Genomic DNA, 24813 nt, shown 5'->3' with positions numbered 1-24813 from the left:
GGGGAGAGAGTAGGCATTTCTTTTTCGGGGCCCCTGGCTTCCCGCTGGATTTAAGCCACACATCCTTTCTTAAAGGCGCTTCATTTCAGATCCATTGGCGACAGAACAGTGTGGATGAGCTCCCTCTATCAGCTCCAGTTCCTCATGCAGGGACATGAGAGAAGACTTCCACAAGGATAATAAAAACATGAAAACATCTGGGCGTCCCCTGGGCAACATTCTTGCAAACGGCCAATTCTCTCACACCAGAAGCAACTTGCAGTTTCTCAAGTCGCTCCTGACACGACCAACAAAAAAAAAAGTGTCTCACGCTGTTCTATATTGGTCACGTTTTGAACTAGTGTCTGACAGATACCTTATCAAGAGCCAAGATGGTAACCTAATGCAAGTAATACAGTGCAAAACATCTGGAGGGCCTAAGATTCCCCACCCTTTTCAACTACTTCTGTCGTGCCTTTTGTCAACTTCTCCACCTGACTTTGACAGGCCTCCTACCTCTGTCAGATCTTCTTCCACCGGTCCATGTTCTTGTAGATGAGGCTGGACATTGACAGCACTGTGTCAGAAGTCTAGGGGAAGTCCATGCGGGGGAAAGACAAGGCATAAGCATTTTGCTCATACTAAAGCTGATCAGGGTTTTAAATAAAGGAATACTTGACAAGAAGAATCAGCAAATCACCTCTGTTACTCTCCAAAGTACACAGTCAGAAACAAAACCCTGGAATATCCATAGTACATGGTGGTTTACTAAGGAAAGGCCAACTCAAGAGCTCAACTGATGGCTGCAAATCCCAGTCCAACTTAATCCAGCATAGCAGCATTTTACATCCAAACTGAGGTGACCCTCTTATTTAAAAAACAAACAAATACCTCCACACTTCATACAATCACTTGGCTTCTCACTTTTTTTCAGTTCTCACCTCTCTTTACTATTCTGCTCAGCGTCTCCATTTTAATAATTGTATGTTTCTTGTCAAGCCGAGCTTTTCTTCATCAGCTTGGATCTTTTTTTACCCCTTACTGTGCCCTAATCTTGGAACTTTCCCCTGAATATTCAGCAAACCCTTCCTTATTATCTCCCCAGCCCCCCGCCCCCCAAAAAAGAAAACACATTTGGGGTTGCAGTTTAATTTGGTTTCCTAATCTATTTTGATTATGTAACTCATAGCTGGGGCCGCTGTGGTGCAGCAGGTTAAACCGCTGAACTGCAGAATTTGCTGACAGAAAGGTTGGTGGTTCACGTCCAAGGTCACATGGCCGGCATGACTGCATGGAGCACTACCTATTGATCTATTTACATTTGCATGTTTTTGAACTCCTAGGTTGGCAGAAGCTGGGCCTAACAGCGGGAGCTCATCCCATTCCCTGGATTTGAATCTGCAACCCTTCAGTACGCAAGTTCAGCAGCTCAGTGGTTTAACCCACTGCACCACTGGGGGCTACATTGTGGGGCATAGTGATCCTCTCTTTGCCAGAAGATGGGGAGCACATGTAGGGCTGTTTTGGATGACAAAACATAATAAAACTGGGCCGGGCCAGAGTAAAGGGTACAGGATTAAAAGTGCTGATGTGACAGGTGATATGTAAGGATTATAGGGCAAGTGCAGTGTGCAGTGTGCGGCAATCTTAATTCTAATGAAGTGCTTCTGGGACTTGGTATTGGAGATTTCCTATTCTGGGAAGGCACATCGGAACAGCCAGGTCTTCAAGTTCTTTCTGAAGACTGCCAGTGTAGGGGCCTGTCAAAGATCTTTGGGGAGGGTGTTCCAGAGTCGGGGGGCCACCACGGAAAAGGCCCTGTCTCGTGTCCCCACTAAATGCACTTGCGATGCAGGCAGGATCACGAGCAGGGCCTCTCCAGATGACCAGAGTGAGCATGTGGGTTCGTAGACAGCGATGCGGTCACTCAGGTAGGCTGGTCCCAAACCGTTCAGGGCTTTGTAGGTAAGCACCTGCACCTTAAATTGGGCTCGGAAGATAAACGGCAGCCAGTGGAGCTCCTTGAACATCACATTTCTAAGCTGAAGAGCTGGCTTTGTCCATAGACACCTCTAAGGTCATGTGGCTGGCATGACTGCATGGAGCCCCGTTACCTTCCCGCCATAGCGGTACCTATTGATCTACTCACATTTGCATGTTTTTGTACTGCTAGGTTGACAGGAGCTGGGGCTAATAGCAGAAGCTCACACTGCTTCCCGGATTCGAACCTGCGATCTTTCAGTCAACAAGCTCAGCAGTACTTTAACCCACTGCGTCACCAGGGGCTACAGTTTAATTATTATTATTATTATTATTATTATTATTATTATTTATTAAAAGCAGCCTGAATGACTTTAAGCTAGCTTCTTCACAAGAGACTGCTTCTGAGGGATTCTCAAATCTAAGCATTTTGCATTCTGTGGTGTAGTGGGGTATAGAAATCCACCTGAGTTGTGGCACAGGACATTTCCTGGCTCTGAAGATGCCAGAGACAGGCATTTGGGGGGAAAGTCAACTCTGCAACTGCTCTCCAAAGTGGCAGGGGCTCCCTCAAGGCACGGGGTGCAGATTTCCAGCTATTAGCATGAATATATTTGTTTATGTCTTGCCCTTTTCCCATGTCAGGACTCAAGGCAACATGCCAGAGCCAAAACAAACATGGTAAAATACAGAAGTTAAAAGCTGTAATCAAATTATCAAAAAATCACAACCAGTTTGATAAATAAGCCACTAAAAACTAATGGGAAACAGAAAAGGCAGCACACTATGCATGGACAATTCCCCATATGTAACCAGTTTTCTAAGACATTTTTCTGACAATTTTCTGGGCTCAATTCAAGGTGCAGGTTATTACCTACAAATCCGTATACACTTCATAATCTAAATCTAAAGCTTCATAATCTAAAGCTACTGCCTTCTATTGCCCAATGACAAGGGCCATGGATGGGGAGAATGTAAACAGTGGGAAATCTATGGCCTTGACAAAGCCTTTAAGATGCCTTCCATTTGACACAGGAGACTGCCCATTTTGCTTTTCTCCCTCCTCCAGGCGCTCTGACCATGTCAATAACTGGTTTTGTCTCCTCTTCAGGCTCCAGTTTGGATTGGATACGTAGGTTCACCGGCTCGCCGATGGCATTTGCCTGGCAGGCAGTTAGAGGTGGCATCTTGAAAACATCCTGGATCTTTCCATTCAGACCCTCAGTTCCCTGGAATTAAATGCCATGGAGAGAAAAGACACAGTGGTAATTGCTACACAGTTGTCACACTGACATGTTACCAATACATTCTGCTGAATTTCTTACTTTTTACACTCCATCCTTAGCATAAAGAACTTCCTGGCAGTGTATGGGGGGTTATTGTTGGGGGAGTGGGCTTATTTACAAAAAGACCCTCCCCATAAATGTACAGGAGAGTAACTTAGCAGCAGCACTGTGACCCAGCACCAGTAGCCCAAAGTGGTAAAAAGAACAAAAACACACAGACCAATGTTATAGCTTCTATATGAGGTTTTTCTTTATAGCAAAATAATAGAGTTACACTATTTACAAGAACAAGGTTTCCATAACACAAAGTTCAACATTCACACTGGAGTTTCACACATGAGGTTTTCTCATAACGAGGCCTACATCACACTGAGGCTTAAAAACACTAAGGCCTATACTTCTACAGTGAGGCCTACTACCACTTAGGACTTTTCTCCCACTGAGGCATTCTCTCTAACACTGAGAACTCTCTCAAACTGAGGCCTTACTAAGTACAGGCACACTTGAATAGCAACTTATCTGAGTCACTGCATCCATTTAACTCTTTCAGTGCTTGACTCACATTTTTGTAACCAAAAATACCTAGTTAATTTTTAGTATTTCTGACAACTATCTCATTTTCAATGACTATGTAAGGAAAATTAGCTAAAAAGCTAAAATGTGTAGGGAGGTATCATGTGTATGAAAGGAACCCTACTGCACGGCTCTCCTCATTCTTGACATCTCCATATTTGTATAGACGACAGGGTTGGGAAAGTCTTTTGGTTTTTTCTGTTTTTGTTTTTCTGAAACTGTTTATTAAGCATTTAAAACATAAATTCACACGAAGAGAGAAGACAAAAATAGGTTGGGGGCAGTGGAATTAGGACTATATAAATGTTTTTCTATGCCACCGAGGAATAGGAAGGGGTTAGCAGGGGAAGAGAGGCCTAATATTTGTTATAGTGATTACATCTATATCTTTGTCTCAAGTACTATTATACACAGTGTCTACAATTTTGATAATTCCATACATCCTGTATAACAGTAAAGAACATCGTCTTGTCACCTGATGTCAGAACTGGTAGTCATGTCTTCCCATACCACCCAATGTTCCTCCCATCTTCTAGTTATTTACGTGTCATTTATCTAATTTTCACCATTGCCATATAAATCTAAACATTAAATTCCATTTGTTGGTAAATTAATATTGTGTAGGTGATAATTTACAAAGTTACATTGTAATATTTACTTCTTTTTTAAACACTACACAAACTGTATGTATTTGTGTGTGTGTGTGCATACACACACACACACACACACAAACATATGTAATTTTGAAATATCTAAATAACAAAGCTTGCAAGCATTTCTGTTCTAGTTAAAGAGTACTAACAGGTCAATTATCTGAAGTCTCTAAAGTCTCTTGAATGTCAAGTATATAAAAGTACAAAGTGCATCTATACTGTTAATACTATTTTAGTCAACAAATCCTGCTGTGGTCATCTTCCTTTGGTTCTTTATACAATAAAGGGTTTCCATTTCTCCTGAAGTCTCTGTGTATTTGTAGAGCTAAAATTAATTTGGTCATTTTGGCTATTTCAAAAACTTTTGTAATTTTGAAGTTAGTATGGTTTGCCGTTTCCATAATTTTGCATATTTATTGAATTATTTTTAAAAGTGTGTCAGTTTACCAATCCACACATGAGAGGGGCATGATTGGAAAGGAATGTGATGGGGCCTTCAATAATGGGCTTAGTATTCCATCTCTGGCTGATACAATGGGGTTAGTCCAGATAAACAAAGGTTGCTTAAGGTGATGGCTGTCTCAGTGGGTTTTACCAGGATGGATCCGGTTTGGGAGTGTGGAAGAGGAAGCATTCCTAGAGATAACTTAGATCACATCAGGTGAAGTGGAGCCCCAGGTGGCACAATGGGTTAAACCCTTGTGCTGGCAGGACTGCTGACTGGTCAGTGGTTCGAATTCGGGGAAAGTGAGTTGAGCTCCTTCTGTCAGCCCCAGCTCCTTATGCGGGAACATGAGAGAAGCCTTCCATAAGGATGGTAAAACATCAAACATCCAGACGTCCCCCAGGCAAAGTCTTTGCAGATGGCCAATTCTCTCACACCAGAAATGACTTGCAGTTTCTCAAATTGCTCCTGACATGAAAAAAAAAATCAGGTGAAACAGGAAAATGACCCAGGGGTTCTTACGCAAGTCCATTGTGTGTTTCCCTCAAGGATCTTGGTTCATTGTGAAAGGATTATAATAATTTAGAGAATCATTTCCTGAAGTTCGAAGTGTGGTGGGGCACTGTGTTAAATAGCCACTCGGGTTTTAAAATCTTAAAAATCTACCTGAAGTCGCCCGTTCAAATCAGACTACTGTTAGAAACCTGATTTGGAAGATGCAGGTTCTAGTCCCAATTGAGCCATAAAACTCAGTGGGTGACCTTGAGCCATGCATTCTATTTCAGGCCCACCTACTTCACAGGGTTATTGTGAGAAGAAAAGGTTTGAGAAAAAGACCCATGCAGAACTTCTCAAAGGTGGACTATCTAAAAAAAATTAAAATCAATAACAAATAAGAAAAATTGGATTGGAAAATAGAGTGGGCTCAGATAGAGACTTGCCAGGTATTAAAGTTCAGTTCCACAGAGATAAAACTAATTGACTGCCACCAAGGTCTGTTGTAAGTAGGGTTGTCAGAGTAAAAACTGGCTGGGATCCTATATCTTTAATGGCTATATTGAAACGAGAATTGCAGCACATCATTTATTTATATTTATTTACGACATTTATATCCTGCCCTTCTCACCCAGAAGGGGACTCCGAGCAGCTTACAAGTTATATGTATATACAATATATTATATTAGCATAGCACAATATTAGTATTATATATTACAATATTGCACTATACCACTATACTGCAATATTATTAGTAATATAACATGTGATATATATAATTTCAGGAAGTTATCAAGTTTTGACAGGCTCTCTCCAGCTTTCAATCTGGCAACCAAGATAGTTCAGGCAACGGATTTCAAGCACTGACAGAGCACTCTAATTGAACCTCCGTTGTATGAAGTCCCCTTTTCCAGATGCAGTGCCAACCATGAAGGCTGGTTATTTGAGGGCTTGGAGATTGTTCCTGTTCCCGCACGGTGGGACTGTTCTTCAACCAGGCCCAACAAATGGGGTACAGGGGGGTATTCTCAGAGAACTGTGCCAGGTCTACACTTCTGTCAAACAGCTTGATTACATAGGTATCTACAGGAGGCAAGGATTTCGGATACAGATTGTTAAGACAGTCAGTGCTTTAGATGCTGATTAAAAGTTCACAGAATCAGATCTTCGGCATAAAGAAAAAAAAGACATCCAAATTTTTTACTCACTCTGTTTCTGCTGCTTGCTTTCAGTGAGTCCCTTATCTGTTTCCTTCCTCTTCTTGCAACGGTGGTGGGAAAACCGTGCGGAGGGCCTGAGATCAAAAAAATGTATTGAATAGTGAGTAAGTGGTTAGTGAGCGTTTGTTTGACTTTTTGTCCTCCAGATGTTTTGGGCTTCCTGGAATCCCTGGCCACGCTGGTTGGAATGTCTGAGAGTTATGGCCCAAAGCATGCAGGAGAACCTCTGGATTAGATTACTTGGTCAGTCAGTTCTAACGCTTCATGACTCCCTGCATAGACTCTGAAATAGATCAGGAGGCCATGAATGGACAACACAACGTAACAGTGAGTCCAACACAACTGACATGGTTCCTTTTCTGCCTTGATATTCTGGGATATAGGGCTGTCTTTCAAACTCTTACATTTCCCATTTAAACATTTTTAAACACTTCTACAACTAGGTTCTAAATACAGTGCATAAAAGGCAAAATAATATTTCAGAGACAACTACTACTGTTGAAGAGAGAAGCAACTAATAAGCCTTTCTCTTTGACAGTCAGAACTGTTTGACGAAATTTTGCAAACTGAAATTCATGTGCACATGCTATTCTCTCTTGCACACAACACACACACAGATATCTGGATATTCCAGGAATGGCTGGGAGCAGAATGGGAAAATGTTTACATTTACTTCACTTAGGTGGAGAAGATGCCGTAAAAACCTTACCTCTTTCCTGTGGCAGTAGGAGAAGAGTCCCTGCAACCACAAAGCAAGAGAGGTTAGAAAGTGTTCAGAGAAGAAAACCATGGTCATAATTATCAGCTGAGGCAAGCTTCACAAAAAAGGAGAAAGTCTGTTCCCAACCTTTTTTTATTATATGCCTTGACTGTCCAATGTGGGCCATCCCAGACTGTATGGTCAGTTGTCCATCCAAACCTATACTGGTAAGTCAGGATAAAGAAAATGGAACCATCTTGCCCAAAGAAGTACCATCAAGCATATGACCCTGCCCATATTCTAAGTTTAGTGTTGAAGTACCATTCCAAGTTGAATCCCATCCCTGGATTATAATTAAATGATGGTTTTATTAAAATGTGATTTCAAATAACTTTCCCTGGACTGAAATTCCCAGGATACCACAGAATGGAACCATGGGAAACGAAGTGCTATTATAGTGCTATAAATTACACTGGGAGAATGTACAGTCCTGAGAGGGTCTCTTGTGATTTATTGGAAATGAAGCAATTTAGACAATCAAGCTGCAGATTTCAGCTTTCAGGAGAAGGAAAAAAGGCAAAATACAAAATGTATAAGTACATTCATATTTCTTCCTCTTTCGAGCCTTTTCATAATCGGAATTGCCTCCCTCTCCTCCTCACAAGTAAGCAGTGGGCTGGACAGCTGCTTGTACAGGGTAGGCTCAAAGAACTGCACAAATAGAGGATTATGTTCCCCCTACTCACTGTAAGATCTTGGTTTGTAAACTTGGACTTATAAGTTATGTGCATTTTGAGGTGTTCTTGCTAGGATAAAGTGGCTAAGGGAGGTGAGTACTCCTACTGAAAGATGGTACATAAATGGAACTAGTAAAATCAATAAGAGTTTGTGGGAAACTACATAGGCTCCTTACTTGCAGAGGGCAACCGATGCTGTCTTCTCAGAATCTTCTTCCATCTGTTCCCTGAAGCAACAAATCAAGGGGTGGGGGTGGGGGTGGGGGAATGAGGCTTATTTAAATTGGCTTCCCACTTGAGAGCTTGCCACTACTAAAATTACTGCTCCTTATGGGAGACAGTTCTAGATGCAAAACAGCGTCACGAGGTATTCATACACTGCTCCTATGTGAGCAGAGACCAGTCCCAGGCCAAAAAATTGAAAACAGAACCATAACATTAGAAGAGACATCACTGATAACGCAAGAAATGAGCTTACAATGGTCACCTTTTGGGAAATACGTTTCCAAAATGAATAAATGTATTCATTTTGGAAGTTCTTCCTAAAGTTTAGTCAAAATTCAATTTTTTGCAATTTGAACCTGTTGGTTTTGGTCTCACTCTCAGGTGCCTTCTACACTGCAATATAATCCAGATTATCAAAACAGATAATGCACATTATCTGCTTTGAACTGGATTACATGAGTCTACACTGCACTATAATCTAGTTCAAAGCAGATAATCTGGATTTTATATGGCACTGTAGAAGGGGCCACACAAGCACCACATTCCAAACTGGAGTCTTCTAGGTTTATTACACTGAGTCCCATCACTGTCAGACAGCATGCCCTAGCCATGCTGAACATGGATGGTGGGATGTGCAGCCTAATATTTCTGCAAATCACTATATGTATGGAGCAACAGAAAACATTTTTGTTATATCATCTGTATCAAGGATGTTTGCCATCTGGCCTACATGTTTCTGCTATTCTCTGTGATGGAGGACAAGGATATACTTGAAGGTCAGGAATATATCACAAGAAAGTGATTTCTGCTTTGAGTCTAGGAAACTACTATATAGCTCTAATGAGGAAGCTATTTATATTTACTATTCAGTAGACTTGCCTAGAATCAGGCTGTCCTTTGTGTACCTGCAATACATAAGAATTATATCCATCCCCAACCCCAGTCCCCTCAACTCCCATTTTGCTGGAAAACAGTCAATGAAAAACATTCAAATTTGGCCCTAGCTTCCTTTATCCCTATCTATGCCAGAGGCCTTCATAACTGAAGGTATCAAGGTCATTCTAAAGGTTAATCTTGCAGACTACCAATACACATCGGTCAACATCAGTCTTCTCCAGCAGGCACTGCAGCACAGCATCAAGGTGGGTTCGAGCATTGGTGGTTTACAGATCTGGAGTAGGACTGCAGAATAGAGTTTTATTCCTCAGAAAACATGTTTTCATACTTTGCCTTTGCAAAAAAGCCTGGCTTTTTTTTCATTGACCTGAATCTGGAAATCCCACAATCACACTTGCTGGTAAAGGAAAATAAGTTTGGCTAGTTCCATCGCAGGTTCCTGTGCCACATGGATATTTTTGCTAGAAGAAAAGGGGCTGTTTAGAATGACACGGGAGATGGTGTAGATGGAGAACAGGCTAAACCCGACTCCTTCCAAAAAAAAGGAAGGATAGAGATAATTTATACAAGAGGGACAGGCAACTCTGGCTCATGTGAGGTTTTAGGCTTACAACTTCCATTACTTCTAGCCCGTATAGCTTATGGAACTGCAGTCCAAAAAGATCATCCAGGCCAAAGTTGTCATCCTTTATATATAGACATGCCATTTGCTTTTCATCTCATGAAGACACTGAAGGACCAGGGGCAGATAATTTTTGGCTCTCAGATATTTTGCACTTCAGTGCCCCAGTTAATACAGCCAATAAGGGTCTATGGAAGCCACAGTTTGCATTCTCTGAACATTCAAAGTCCCCCATTTTTACTGAAGATCTTTAGATGAATCTTTTAAGCCTTGACTTCCCAAATAAAAATTATCCCACTGATTTCCCAAAAACAACCTATTTCCTGTTAAATTGTGTTGAAATAGGGTACAGTTGGAGGTGGATGATTTATGCAACACTTAGACGTCTTGCCCAAAGCAATGAGCATGCATGCTATGTCTTCTCAAAAAGAAAAAAAAGGGACTGGGCAGAAATGACATTTTGCTTTGTGACATGCTGTGGACCTGTACCGAGATTCCCTGCTCCTGGCTGAGAGGATTAAATGGTATTCCTGGGGGGCCAACAACTTCCTTCTGTTGCCACTGTAAAAAAGAGGATCATGACAATGACTTGCTTTTGCTATTTATAGCACCATGCTTCCAAGGCAACCTACCTCGCTTTTCTGTTTTCACCTTTGTATGTAGCATGTTTATCCAAGATTCTGTTCACTGAAAGAGATAAACAACACTGCAATGATACCTCTCATCTGGAACAGACTGATTTTGAAGACAAGTAGACATTTAAAAGATGTAATGTGACAAACTGCATGGGTTCTGTAGAATCAGGGAAGATTTAGTTTTGCACAAGCTATTCTTCAGAAGAATACTCATGTGACAGCTATACGAAAGAGAAAGACAAGGGGAAGACCTACACTGACCTGCTATCCTGGGGCCAATCTGGTGTGGCACATGCCCAATGGGTTACACAAGCATCTCCTGGTCACTGCACAGGCAGAAGGGGGTCCCAATTGCCCAATGACAGTGAGCTTAGTTCAGCACCACTGGATAGCCACCTTTACTGCCCCTCATTGTCTTCCGTATTGTGGTGGTTTCTGGCCGCAACATAAATTCACAGAGTTGGAAGAGACAACATGGACAATCTAGTTCAACTCCTTGCTATGCAGGGAAAACACAATCGAAGTACCACGGACTGATGGCCGTGGCCCTACCAGTCAGCTGCCACCTACAGTGAGGTCTGCTGGGCAATGAGAGGGGGGGGGGGGGAGAAACCATCCTTCCTCTCCCTTCCTTGGTCAACATCACTGCACGTGATGGCTGACCAGCCAGACCAACATTGTGGCCAACACAATATGAACAGGTGGAGGGAGATTGTTAAATATCACCCCAGGTTCCTGAATTGCCTGAGACAGGTAGATACAGGCTGCCAACGAAAACACTTGCACCCATCTTTGAACTTGTGCAGCTGTAACTGGGTCAGAATTCGGTGTATCATTATGGGTCAAGGCTGTGTGAAGGTGGCCTTGCCTTGCAACCCCATCAGTTGTTATAAATATGCCCCTTTAGAGCCTTTTTAGTACAAATACTTTAAACAGAGAGTTTTAGCAAAGTAGCAAATTTTATCATGATACCTGCAAACAGGTGCCCCTTGCAAAAAAATACATACACTTTCACACACAATGCAGGTAAAGTTCACATTTCACTCTTCCCTTTCTCCATGCTACCTCCCCCTTGAATCCCATCAGAAGTATTGTCAAAAGAGCCTTTTACTGATCTCATTTCCCCTAAAACAGAGCCTGCCTACTGCTGTATATGGAGTCCCTTCTGTCAGGTATCCTTTGGCACATCCTTTGGCACATATCTCTCTTTCCCCCCTTAATTTGATTTTAATGATGTCAACTTTAAGTAACCAATCTCACCAGTCATTAAATCTTAAACTCTTCCAGCATTAATTGTCCGCTTTTATCCAAATCTATTTTTTTTCCTTTGCCTTTGGCATCAATTGCACTATGTAAACGAATTTTGTTCCTGGGTTATAAATGTCATTTTCTAATTGGTTCTATCATAAAAACATGGAAAAAGTACATTAAACTGAAAAAATTGCTTTTGCAGGAGAGACATCCTGCAGCACATTTTGCTATAGTTTTTCAATAACTATCTCATTGAGTCTCAACCAATTCAACATAGTTTGTGGCAACCACAAAAATGAAGTTTCTGGAAAATAGCAACTAATTTCAAATTGTTGATTGGGTTTGCAGAAAACCTTTTTCCATTGGATGTTTGTGTGGATGCTGTTGAGGTGGTCCAGGAACTTGTTGAGTTCTTCTTCTCCATGACTCTAAAGAAAATAAAGGAAAACTGCTATTTCTAGATGTCCTAGTCATCAACAGTTGGGCCACAGAGTTTACATCAGAAGTATTGTCAAAAGAGCCTTTTACTGATCTCATTTCCCCTAAAACAGAGCCTGCCTACTGCTGTATATGGAGTCCCTTCTGTCAGGTATCCTTTGGCACATCCTTTGGCACATATCTCTCTTTCCCCCCTTAATTTGATTTTAATGATGTCAACTTTAAGTAACCAATCTCACCAGTCATTAAATCTTAAACTCTTCCAGCATTAATTGTCCGCTTTTATCCAAATCTATTTTTTTCCTTTGCCTTTAGCATCAATTGCACTATGTAAACGAATTTTGTTCCTGGGTTATAAATGTCATTTTCTAATTGGTTCTATCATAAAAACATGGAAAAAGTACATTAAACTGAAAAAATTGCTTTTGCAGGAGAGACATCCTGCAGCACATTTTGCTATAGTTTTTCAATAACTATCTCATTGAGTCTCAACCAATTCAACATAGTTTGTGGCAACCACAAAAATGAAGTTTCTGGAAAATAGCAACTAATTTCAAATTGTTGATTGGGTTTGCAGAAAACCTTTTTCCATTGGATGTTTGTGTGGATGCTGTTGAGGTGGTCCAGGAACTTGTTGAGTTCTTCTTCTCCATGACTCTAAAGAAAATAAAGGAAAACTGCTATTTCTAGATGTCCTAGTCATCAACAGTTGGGCCACAGAGTTTACAGAAAACCTATACACACAGATAGATACCTACATAAAAACTCCTACCATCACCCAAGTAAAAAAGAAGCACAATCAAAGCCCTGGCAGACCGTGCAAAAAGAATCTGCAAGCACCAGCTCTTCCAAGGTGAACTGAACCATCTAAACTGGGCTCTACAGGCAAATGGATACTCTACCACAGACACTTTTCGTCTGGGTGGATCTTTGTCTTTCTTTGTCTTTACACTCATTGCTTGTTCTTTGTCTTGCAGCTCTTCTGATGTCTGTGGAAGAGTCTCCATTGGCCTGTAGAACCCAGTTTAGGTGGCTCAGTTCTCTTTCGAGGAGGTGGGGTTCGCAGATTCTCTATGGCCAATGGGTACTCCATCACAGACATCAGAAGAGCTGCAAGACCAAGAACAAGCTATGAGAGCAAAAACTAAGATCCACCCAGAGGAAAAGTTCTTACATCAAGGGAACCACTGATTGCATAGGGAAGGTGATGAAGAAACACAACCTACAAACTATTTACAGAACCCCTCGGCTGACAGGGGGGTGTCCCGTCAGCCGAGGGGCCCCCATAGAAACTATAATGGGGAGAGGGAGATGCAGGAAAGGGAGACCATTAATTTGGCCTAGGGATTGTGGAAATTTAGTAACTCTGAATCGGTCTCCTGACGTGGTAAGTTGGTGTACCCAGGATGGCAGTCCCTCTGGATTGAAGGTGGTGCTGTTGAACGCCAGATCTGTCGACGGAAAAACAACTTTCATCCAAGATTTAATCCTGGATGAGCGGGCAGATCTGGCGTGCATTACGGAGACCTGGTTGGATGAAGCAGGAGGTGTAAATTTGACCCAGCTTTATCCACCAGGGTTCTCCGTGCAGCACCAACCGAGATCCGGAGGGCGGGTAGGCTGGGTTGCGGTGGTCTATAGAAATACCATCCCTCTGACCAGGGGCCCCATCCCGCAGTCAACCAATTTTGAATGTGTCCATCTGAGGTTGGGTGACCAGGACAGAATAGGGATTCTGTTAGTGTACCGCCCACCTCACTGCACTACAGTCTCCCTACCTGAGCTAGCAGGGGTGGTCTTGAGCTTGGCACTGGAGTCCCAACGGCTTCTTCTGCTGGGGGACTTCAATGTACATGCCGAGGCTACCCTAGTAGGAGCGGCTCAGGACTTCATGTCTTCCATGGCAACCACGAGGCTGTCCCAATGGGTATCTGGCCCCAGGGATGGGAGCATGGTGGCGGTGTTGAGGAGTTGACCATCTCTCCGTTGCCATGGACCGACCACTACCTGGTCAGATTTAGACTCACTGCACTTCCTAACCTCCGCAGGGGTGGGGGACCCATTAAGTTGGTCCACCCCAAGAATCGTATGGATCCAGATGGATTGGGGAGTTTCCCACCACCTCGGTAGGTGATCCTGTTGATGCCCTGGTCATTCTCTGGAATGAAGAGATGACTAGGGCAATAGACACGATTGCTCCAGAACATCCCCTCTCAAGTAGCCGAGCTAAATCAGCTCCTTGGTTCAACGAGGAGTTGGCAGTGATGAAGCGAAGGAAGAGGGAACTAGAGAGTGTGTGGCGTTCAGATCCGAGCGAGCCAAATCAAACACGGTTTGTGTCCTTTCTAAGGGCATATGCCGTAGCTATAAAGGCCGCAAAGAAATCCTTCTTTGCGACCACTATTGTGTCTGCAAAGAACTGTCCGACTGAGCTGTTTCGAGTTGTCAGAGGCCTTTTAAATCCCACCACTCAGCATGGGAGCCCTGACAACTTGGCAGCCCACTGTGAAGCTTTTGCTCAGTTCTTTGCAAGACAAAGTCGCTTTGATCACTTGGTTCTGGCCTAAGTTACCTATCCGATTGCATCTCCGCCTACGAACCCACTAGGACTTTGAGATCTTCTGGGGAGGCCCTGCTCTCGATCCCGCCTGCAACACAGGCATGGTTGGCGGGGACAAGAGACAGGGCTTTCTCAGTGGTGGTCCCTTGGCTGTGGAACGCCCTTCCCATGGACATTACATCGGCTCCCTCACTAATGGTATTTCAGAGAAAAGTGAAAACCTGGTTATTTGAACAGGCGTTTGAATAGGCAGTGCAATAAATTATAGGAAACGGAACAACGGATGACGAGTTTGGATCATGATTCTAGTTACGAGACACCAATGAGTGTTTATTGATGTTAATTGCTTAGTCTGCTATCGTGTTAATTTGTTTTTAAATACCTTGTTTGATGTTAGCTTTGAATTGTTGCTACTACTGTTGTTAATCGCTGTGAGTTGCCTGAGGGCTGAGAATAGCGGTATACAAATGAAGCAAATAAATAACAAATAAATAATAAATTGATCCATTCTGGTTTGGATACCACATTAATGGCAGTCTCTGAGGATGTAGCTGGAACATCTGCTTGTCCGGTTTTAATGGATTCATTTCAATTGGTGAAACCCGAGGATATGGACAAGATACTTGGAGGAATGAGGCCTACCACATGCATCCTAGACCCCTGCCCATCCTGGCTTTTGAAGGAAGCCAGAGGGGGATTGGCCCAGTGGGTAAAGGTGGTGGTTAATGCTTCCCTTCGGGAAGGCAGCATTCCAGCGAGCTTTAAAAAAGCTATAATAAAACCGCTGTTGAAAAAACCATCACTGGAGCCCACTCAATTCTGCCAGTTTCCAATCTCCCTTTTTTGGGCAAAGTCCTGGAACGTGTGGAGGCTTCACAACTCCAGGTATTCTTGGAAGACACTTATCTGGATTCGGCACAGTCTGGCTTTAGGCCAGGATATGTAACTGAAACAGTCTTGGTCGCCTTAGTGGATGATCTACGCCGGGAGCTAGACAGAGCTGCTGGACGTTCTGCTGGACGTTTCAGCGACCTTCGATACTGTCGACCACAGTATCCTTCTGAGACGCCTCATGGGAATGGGCCTTGGAGGCACTGTTCTGTAGTGGATCCGTCCTTCCTAGAGGGTCGATCTCAGAAGGTGTTGCTAGGGGACACCTGTTCTGCCCCAGAACCATTGTCTTGTGGAGTTCCACAGGGATCAATATTGTCTCCCATGTTGTTTAACATCTACATGAAGCCGCTGGGGGAGATCATCCGGAGTTTCGGGGTACGGTATCATCTGTACGGGAATGATGTCCACCTCTGTCACTCCTTCCCACCTGCTACTAAGGAGGCTGTTCAGGTCCTGAGCCGGTGCTTGGCCACTGTAACGGTCTGGATGAGGGCGAATTAATTGAAATTGAATCCAGACAAGACAGAGGTACTCTTGGTCAGTTGTAAGGCCGAACAGGGCATAGGGTTACAGCCTGTGTTGGAAGGGGCTACAATTCCCCTCAAGATGCAGGTTCGCAGATTGGGTGTGATCTTGGACTCGTAGGTGAGCCTGGAACTCCAGGTCTCAGCGGTGACCAGGGGAGCATTTGCACAGTTAAAACTTGTGCGCCAGGTGTGCTTGTACCTTGGGAAGTCTGACTTGGCCATGGTATTCCACGCTCTGGTTACATGCCGTAACTACTGCAGTGCTCTCTACGTGGGGTTGCCTTTGAAGACTGCTCAGAAGTCTCAAATGGTCCAGCGTTCGGAAGCCAGGTTGCTAACAGGAGCAGCAGTCAGGGAGCATACTACTCCTCTGTTGCGCCAGCTCCACTGGCTGCCAGTTGCTGGTGTTAGCCTATAAAGCCCTAAATGGTTCTGGCCTTACTTACCTCTACAAATGCATCTGAGGCCCTGCTCTCTGTCCCGCCTGCAACACAAGCACGCTTGGCAGGGATGAGAGACTGGGCCTTCTCAGTGGTGGCATATGGTCTCTGACTGGCCAGCCACAATTCCAAGATTCCGAGATGACAAAGAAAGGAAAGGAAAAGGCCAGGAGCTCTGTCAGAAAATTACCAATACAGACCAAACTTGGCACACAGAGCCCCCCCTGACCCACTCGACATCCTACTTCAGTTTGGAGGAGGATGAACCATGGATGATGGGACTTGCAGTACCATCACTCACATTCTGAGACCACTGTTAACCTCATCCAATGACTGATCAGGACCAAACTTGGCACATAGACCCCCTCATGAACCACTTTACGTCCTGGTGTGGAGGAGGATGCACCATGCTCAATTCTTGAGACCACTGCAACCCTCATCCAATTACCAATAAAGACCAAACTTGGCACACTGAGTCTCCATGACGCACTCTACATCCTGGTGCAGTTTGAAGGAGGATGCACCATGGATGATGGGACTTGCAATACCTGCACTCCCTTCCTAAGACCATTACAACTGCCAACAATGATGGATCAAGACCACAATTTACACAGAAAGCCCGCATGACCCACTCTACATCCTGGTGCAGTTTGGAAGAATTTGACACTGGATGATGGGACTTGCAGTCACTTCACTCACTTCCTGAGACCACTGAGACCCTCGCCAATGACTGATCAAGACCAAACTTGGCACACAGACCCCATGACCCACTCTATATCCTGGTGTACTTTCGAGGAGGACAGACCATGGATGATAGGACTTCAAGTACCTCCACTCCCTTCCCAAGACTACTGCAATCCTCATCTAATGTCCGATCAAAACCAAACTTGGCACACAGAGGCCCCATGACCCACTCTACATCCTACTGCGGTTTGGAGTAGGGCATACCATGGATGATGGGACTTGAAATACCTCTACTCGCTTTCCGAGACTGCTGCGACCCTCAACAATAACTGAACAACACCAAACTTGGCACATGGACCTCTCATGACCCACTTTACGCTCTGGTTTGACTGTGGATCGAGCATGGATTATGGGACCTGCAGTACCTTCTCTCAATTCCTGATACCACTGCAACCATCATCCAATTTCCAATAAGGACAAAACTTGGCGCAACAGGTCTCCATGATGCACTCTACATCCTGGTGTGATTTGGAGAATGATACACCATGGACAATGGGACATGCAGTGTCTTTACTCACTTAGTGAAACCACTGAGACCCTCATCCAATGACTGATGAAGACCAAACTTGGCACACAGAGCCCCCACGGCCAACTCAACATTCTGGTGAGGTTTGGGGGAGAACAGACTATGGATGATGGGACTTCAAGTACCTCCACTCACTTCCCAAGACTGCTGCAACCCTCATCTAATGACCAATCAAGACCAAACTTGGCACACAGAGCCCCCATGGGCGACTCTACATCCTGGTGCTGTTTGAGGGAGACTATGGATGATGAGATTTGCAGTACCTTAACTCACATTTTGTGAGACTGCTGTGACCCTCATCCAATGACTGATCAAGACCAAACTTAACACACAGAGCCCCCATGACCCACTCTCCATCCTGGTGCAGTTTGGAGGAGGATGGACCACAGATGATGAGACTCGAAGTACCTTCACTAACTTCCTGAGACCACTGCGAGCCATATAAGTAACTGGTAAAGACCAACCTTGATATACAATTCCTTTCTCTAATACCCCGGGCAGCGCTGGGTCCCCAAGCTAGTAATAGAATAAAAGTCAAAGTTTGTATGCGGCAAACAGAGGTGTGGTGGAAATGTATTGCCAGCTTTCTGATTGGCTGCAGCTGTGGTGCTATTTGCATATGGTCTTTGATTGGCCAGCTTCAATAGGAGCACCTGGTGGAGAAAAGGGTTCATGACAGAAACGGAGACATGAGAGAAGGAAATTTGCATATGGTCTGTGATTGGCCAGCCTCAATTCCAAGATTCCAAGATGACAAAGAGAGGAAAGGAAAAGGCCAGGGGCTCTATCAGAAAATTGCCAATACAGACCAAACTTGGCACACAGAGCTCCCATGACTCACTCTACATCCTACTGCAGTTTGGTGGAGGATGAACCATGCAGTACCATCACTCACATTCTGAGGCCTGTGTTAACCTCACCCAATGACTGATCAGGACCAAATTTGGCACATAAACCTCTCATGACCCATTTTACATCCTGGTGTGGTTTGTCCGGGGATGGACCATGGATTATGGGACTTGCAGTACCTTTGCTCAATTCTTGAGACCACTGCAACCCTCATCCAAGTACCGATAAAGACCAAACTTGGCACACTGAGTGTCCACAATGCACTCTACATCCTGGTGCAGTTTGGAGAAGGATGCACCATGGACGATGGGATTTGCAATACCTGCACTCCCTTCCTAAGACCATTACAACTGCCAACAATGATGGATCAGGACCACAATTCACACTGAGAGCCCGCATGACCCATGCTGTTTGGAGGAGGATGGATGATGGATGATGGGACTTCCAGTACCTTCACTCACTTCCTGAAACCACAATGACACTTATCCAAATACCAAGAAAGACCAAACGTGGCACAGAGAGCAACCTTGGCCAGCTCAACATTTTGGTGAGGTTTGGGGGAGAACAGAGTATGGACGATGGGACTTGCAGTACCTAAACTCACTTTCTGAGACCACTGTGACCCTCAAACAATGATTGATCAAGAACAAAACTTGGTTTTAAATTCTTTTTCCAATCTTTTATAGAATTCTCTGGCTTTCTCTTCAGTGGTAAGCCACAGTCTTTCCCCTTTGTAGGTAGTCATAATACCTTCCTGTTTTTCCCAGCGATATCTAATGTTTAGCTTTTTTAGTTCATCTGTCAAAAAGAAATATTTTCTTTTTTTAATCAGTGTATTAGGTGGGAATTCTTTTAATATTGTCACTTTAGCCTCTTTATAGTGAACAGACTTTTGATGGCTTATTTTCAGTATCTCATCCCTGGTTTTCTTTCTGACAAGGTTCACCAGAATGTCTCTAGGAGTTTTGTTCTTCTTGGTGTAGCTCGTTTGGGTCCTATAGACTCTATCTATGCCATTATCAATTTCCTGCATCGGGGTTTCCATTAATTTATTTAATAGGTCTACTATAATTTCCCTGATGTTTTCATTCTCCTCCTCTATAACATTCCTAAAGCGGAGTTGATAATCAGCTTCATTCTGTTCCAGTTTTTCCTGCACTTTTTCTAATCTCTGGCTTTGTTTTTCTGCGCTGGTCATCCTTTTTTCTATTTTTATCTGGGCTTTTTCTATCTTCATATTGTTGGTTTTGACTACCTTTATCTCCTGTAGTGCCTCAGTTATTTCTCCTTTCATTGTTTGCATATCTTCTTTGAATTCTCTTCTAATTTCTAAGATCTCCATTTGAATGGCTTTTTGTTGTGTTTCTTGTTTTTCTGCCCTAGCCTGGAATTCTGTTTGAAGTTTATCTTGTTTAGTGGATAGGTTTTGAATCTCAGATTGTATTTCCCTTAACAGTTCTTTTAGCCCTGGTTCCTTTGGTCCTGTCTCTTTCATACTTGGTTCTTCTAGGGTAGGTGGTCCCGCAACTGAGTGTCTTCTGATGGTGCCCTTCGGATCTTTCAGTTCTTTTAGGTCTTTGGGATCCAGCTTTCCTTTGAGGTTTGACATGTTTTTGGGATGTAGATGTGCCCCCCTAGCAGAAGAAAAGAGAGAAGAAAAAAAGAAAAGAAGGAAAAAAAGAGAGGGGGGAGGGGGAGGGGAGGGGAGGGGCACTGGGAGGGGGAGAAGAAAAGAGGAGAAGAAGAAAAGAAGAAAAGAGAGAAAAGGAAAAGAAAGAAGAGAAAAAGAAAGAGAAAAAAACAGAATCTTCTCGTCTCCGTGGGGGTTCTCCACGCTCTTCTATATGGCTTCGCTTCCTATCCTCCTTGTAGTCCCATACCAGTTCCAATTCGGCCTTTCCTGTATTTTCTTCTTCCTCCCTTCCCCCGTCTCTCCCCTCCTTCTCTCCCTTTCCCCTCCTTTCCTCGTCGTTAGTCCTTAGGCTCTTCCCGACCTCCTTTGCCACCCCGACTGTCCTACCGCGTTTCACAGGGGCCCTCCTTGTTCTTCCGCCTTGCCTCCACGTTGTCGCTTCTTGGCCAGTCGTCGTATCGGGAGGCGATGGGTCGGTGAGGTCACAGTTTCACTGTTCCGTTAGCTTCTCCACTAGGCTCCGCCTCCTAGGCCACATGAGATCTCTCTGCCTATTGGCGCGCCGATCCCATCTGTTTCGCCCGGGTCGTCAACTTTCCCCCGGTTTGCCTGATGTTGGATCAGGGCCGCCGAGCCGCCTCCTCCTCGCTCTTCCCTGTTCAATCTTCTGGGGCGTTGCCGCCCCGCCACTCCGCTGCTAATTTGCTGTCAGCTCCCAGCTGTCGGTGGGTCCCAATCCAGGGCATTCCAAGCTCCGCTTGTGCTGCCGTGCTGCCTTACTCCCAGGTAGACCAACTCGGTATAATGTAAAATGTACAATATATATTCCGCTTTATTTATTTCCACCCTCCAGGTCTCCTAGGGTAGAAATTGGCGACTATCTGTTAGAGTGTTGTTCAACAGCTATTTGTTGTTTGTTGTTAGCAGTTGATCAGCGGCTCGGCAAGTTCGTTTCTTCCTCCATTCACTGTGGTTTAGAGTCTGGAGTCTGGAGTTTGGAGTTTGGAGTTGCTTTGTATTACTTTGTATTACTTTGTAGCTTTGTAGCTACTTATCAGTTATCTTCTCTATTACTTAATATCTTTGTCTTCTCTTTCTGCAAAGTTGTTGCTAGCTATTGATTAGAGTTGTAGATTACTAAGAGTCCTCAACTAGTACTAAGCGTATTCAATTAGTAATTAGTCATTTGGAATTCACCTATTTACACAATCAGTCCGTACTAATAATTTTGGAAGAAAAAACCTTGAAGAGAGATGTGGTAAATGATTAGGTGAGTTCTTCTTTTCTTTTTACTCACGCTTCCTTTCGCGTAGCTTATTTCTTCATATTTATTTCTTTTGAGATGGCCACGAAGGCAGTAAGTGCAGAGTAATCCCTGCTTCCTGGTACTGGGTTCGCTTGCCGTCGCTAAGCCGAAGACCCTCTCAAACCCTCTTCTTGGGGAGAGGGATCCGAAACATAGAGTGCAGCATAGCGAGGTCCTTGTCCCCTCGCTCCAGGACAGAGGAGGGGGGTTGAAATTCCCCCCAAATCCCCAGAAAATCGGGTGGTTTGACGAGAGCTCGTCAAACCCGACCTGCCTCCGTACGCGTCCACCGAAGATTGGAAAAAGAATTTAAAATCAGAACAACCCTGAGACCAGAGGAAAAAAGGAAAAAATCCAAGAGGAAAAGAAGCACATCCCCTGATATCGGAAGAACGACTAAAGATCTCAAATCAACACAAGAAGAACAGGACGATGATGAGGAAGATGGCGATATGGACCAGGATGATATAAAAGAAAGAGATGGATGACTTTACACAAGAGGTAAAATTTTACACTAACAACGTAAATGGCTTAAATTCCCCTAGTAAAAGGAAATCCATCTTTACCCAAATAATAAAAGGAAAGTATTATATAGTAGCCCTACAGGAGACACATATAGCTCAGCGCCATACTGCACATTTAATTAATAAAAGGTTGGGTAGAATGTATTACTCTTCAGCCCCAGAGAAAAAAAAAGGGGTAGTATTATACATTGATGAAAACATCCCTTCAGAATGTATATTCAAAGATCAGGAGGGCAGAATGTTGGGAGTTAGAATATTTATAGGATCAGAAAGTATACTTATATGTAATATATATGCCCATAACGGCTCTAAAAGGAAATTTGTGAAAACCTTGAAGGAAAAGATAGCATCAGAATCGTATAACCATTTGATTATACTGGGAGACTTCAATGGTATCATCAATCACAAATTAGACAAGACCACCCCACCAAATAAGAAAAAAACAACAAACACAAACATTCTACCGAGATGCTTTCTCTCCTGCTTGGAAGAATATGACCTTGAGGACATCTGGAGGACTCTTAATGAAGAAGTAAAAGACTACACATACTACTCTAACCGACATCGCGTGTGGTCCAGGATAGACATGATCTGGGCCACTCGGTCAATTACATCTAAGGTAACAGAAATAAAAATACTCCCAAGAGACTACACTGACCATGGCCCAATAATAATGACAATCAACCACAGACAGGGGCCCAGAAAATGGTGTTTGGACGATAACCTGCTCAAGAGGGAAGAAGACATCAAAAGAAACAAGGAAAAAACGAAGGAATATTTCCAGATTAATACCAAAGAAGAAATAAAGATACAAACAGTGTGGGACGCATATAAAGCAGTTCTACGAGGTCACCTAATACAACAAAAGTCAATTCGAAATAAACTTAAAAGACTGCAAAAAGACCAGGTAGAGAAACAGATATGCAAAACAGAAAAAGATCTTAAAGATAATCCAGACAACCAGACAACGAAAGAAAAGTTGGAATTACTGAAGAAAGAAAAACATAGATTGGACTCGGAAAGGATGGCGAAACAACTAAAGTTTATATGGCAACAAGAGTTTGAAAATGGCAATAAAATAGGAAAACTTCTGGCCTGGAAAATTAGGAAAAAGATACAACAGCAACCAATCTCCAAGATCAAAACAAAAGATAAAATACTGGTAAAAGATGTCGAAATAGTGGAAACATTCCAAAACTTCTTCCAAGACGTATACAAGAGGAATGAAGTAAATGAAGAAGAGATAGTCAACTATATAAGCAGCCAAAAACTAGAGAAGATATCAGAAGAACAAAGACACATGTTAAATAAAGAAATAACTAAGAAAGAAATTAAAAAATCGATTAAAGACCTCCGAAACAACAGAGCTCCTGGTCCGGACGGATATGCAGCGTGCTTCTATAAAGCAATGGAAGAGGACATCGTGGACACCCTAGGAAAAGTGATGAATGAAGCATTACAAAAAGGCATAATTCCAGAGTCCTGGAAAACGGCAGAAATCACCTTAATACATAAAGAAGGAACAAACAAAGAGGATATAAAGAACTATCGACCAATCTCTTTGTTAAATAATGATTATAAAATATTTACAAATATATTAGCAAATAGACTCAAAACCTTCCTTACGAAATGGATAGGGGAAGATCAAAATGGCTTTCTGCCCAATAGAAACATCAATGAGAATGTCAGAATCATCTTGGACACTTTAGAATACTACGAAACTAATCATCAGAAGGAAATGACACTGCTTGCCATAGACGCTGAGAAAGCGTTTAACATCAATTGGTGCTTCTTCAAGACACTTTTTCAGGAAATGGACTTTGGCTTCCAATTTAGAAATGCAATAGATGCCATTTATAAAGAGCAGAGAGCTAAATTAATAATTAATGGTCTATACTCAGATGAACTCTAAATTGAGAAGGGAACTAGACAGGGGTGCCCTCTCTCCCCTTTAATTTTCATCTTTGCCTTGGAGATCTTATTGAGAGAAATAAGGGCAGATAAAAACCTATGTGGATTGAGAATAGACAAACAAGAGCTCAAGGTAAGAGCCTTCGCAGATGACATCATCTGTGTAGTGGAAAACCCAAGGACAAACATACCCAAATGGCTGGAGAAAATCGAGAAATACGGAAAGGTGGCGGGGTTTAGGCTGAACAAGGAAAAAACAAAATTGTTACCAATAACAAAAGCCAACCAAGAGAAATTAGAAAAACTCACTGGTATTAAAATATCAAACAAGATTAAATATCTGGGAATCTGGATAGCCCAAAGAAATCTACACCTACTTAAAAATAACTATACAGTAAAGTGGCGAGAAATTAAGAAGGAAATAGGAACATGGAGTAAATTAAACCTATCACTCTTGGGCAGAATAGCAGCCATAAAAATGAATGCCCTCCCGAAAATGCTATATCTTTTCCAGAACCTACCAATTATCCGGAACAATAAGGTATTTAAAGAATGGGACAGAGAGATCTCTAAATTCATCTGGAGAAATAAAAGGCCTAGAATAAAATATACACTCATGACTATACAAATCAATAAAGGAGGCTTTGGTCTACCGAATTTACGTCTATACCATGATGCGTGCGCCCTATCCTGGGTACAGGATTGGACAAGATTTACCAACATTAAAACCCTGACCATAGAGGGCTTCAATCTTCGCAAGGGG

At 43.1% G+C, this 24813-nt stretch overlaps 1 protein-coding gene across 2 annotated transcripts in view; it reads right to left on the bottom strand.

Annotated features, from left to right (window-relative positions):
* Nucleotides 1–284: 284 nt before the first annotated feature.
* The window catches only part of LOC137095548 (protein lin-37 homolog), a 387598-nt gene continuing 363069 nt past the window's right edge, over nucleotides 285–24813 (bottom strand). The window contains exons 2-7 of one of the 2 annotated variants that reach the window (XM_067462331.1): nucleotides 10445–10499; nucleotides 8245–8295; nucleotides 7341–7370; nucleotides 6620–6705; nucleotides 3039–3188; nucleotides 285–569 (exon numbers count right to left, since the gene is read on the bottom strand). In XM_067462331.1, the coding sequence (XP_067318432.1) occupies nucleotides 501–569; nucleotides 3039–3188; nucleotides 6620–6705; nucleotides 7341–7370; nucleotides 8245–8295; nucleotides 10445–10478 (420 nt within the window). In that variant the 5' untranslated portion in view covers nucleotides 10479–10499 and the 3' untranslated portion in view covers nucleotides 285–500. The remainder of the gene's footprint in view (nucleotides 570–3038; nucleotides 3189–6619; nucleotides 6706–7340; nucleotides 7371–8244; nucleotides 8296–10444; nucleotides 10500–24813) is intronic. The other variant, XM_067462332.1, reaches the window with a different exon arrangement.

This window comes from Anolis sagrei, chromosome Y (genome assembly GCF_037176765.1).
Source record: "Anolis sagrei isolate rAnoSag1 chromosome Y, rAnoSag1.mat, whole genome shotgun sequence".
In the NCBI taxonomy this organism is placed as follows: domain Eukaryota; kingdom Metazoa; phylum Chordata; class Lepidosauria; order Squamata; family Dactyloidae; genus Anolis; species Anolis sagrei.
Note: the sequence above shows the minus strand (reverse complement) of the source record. Positions and strands in the feature narration are given on the sequence as shown.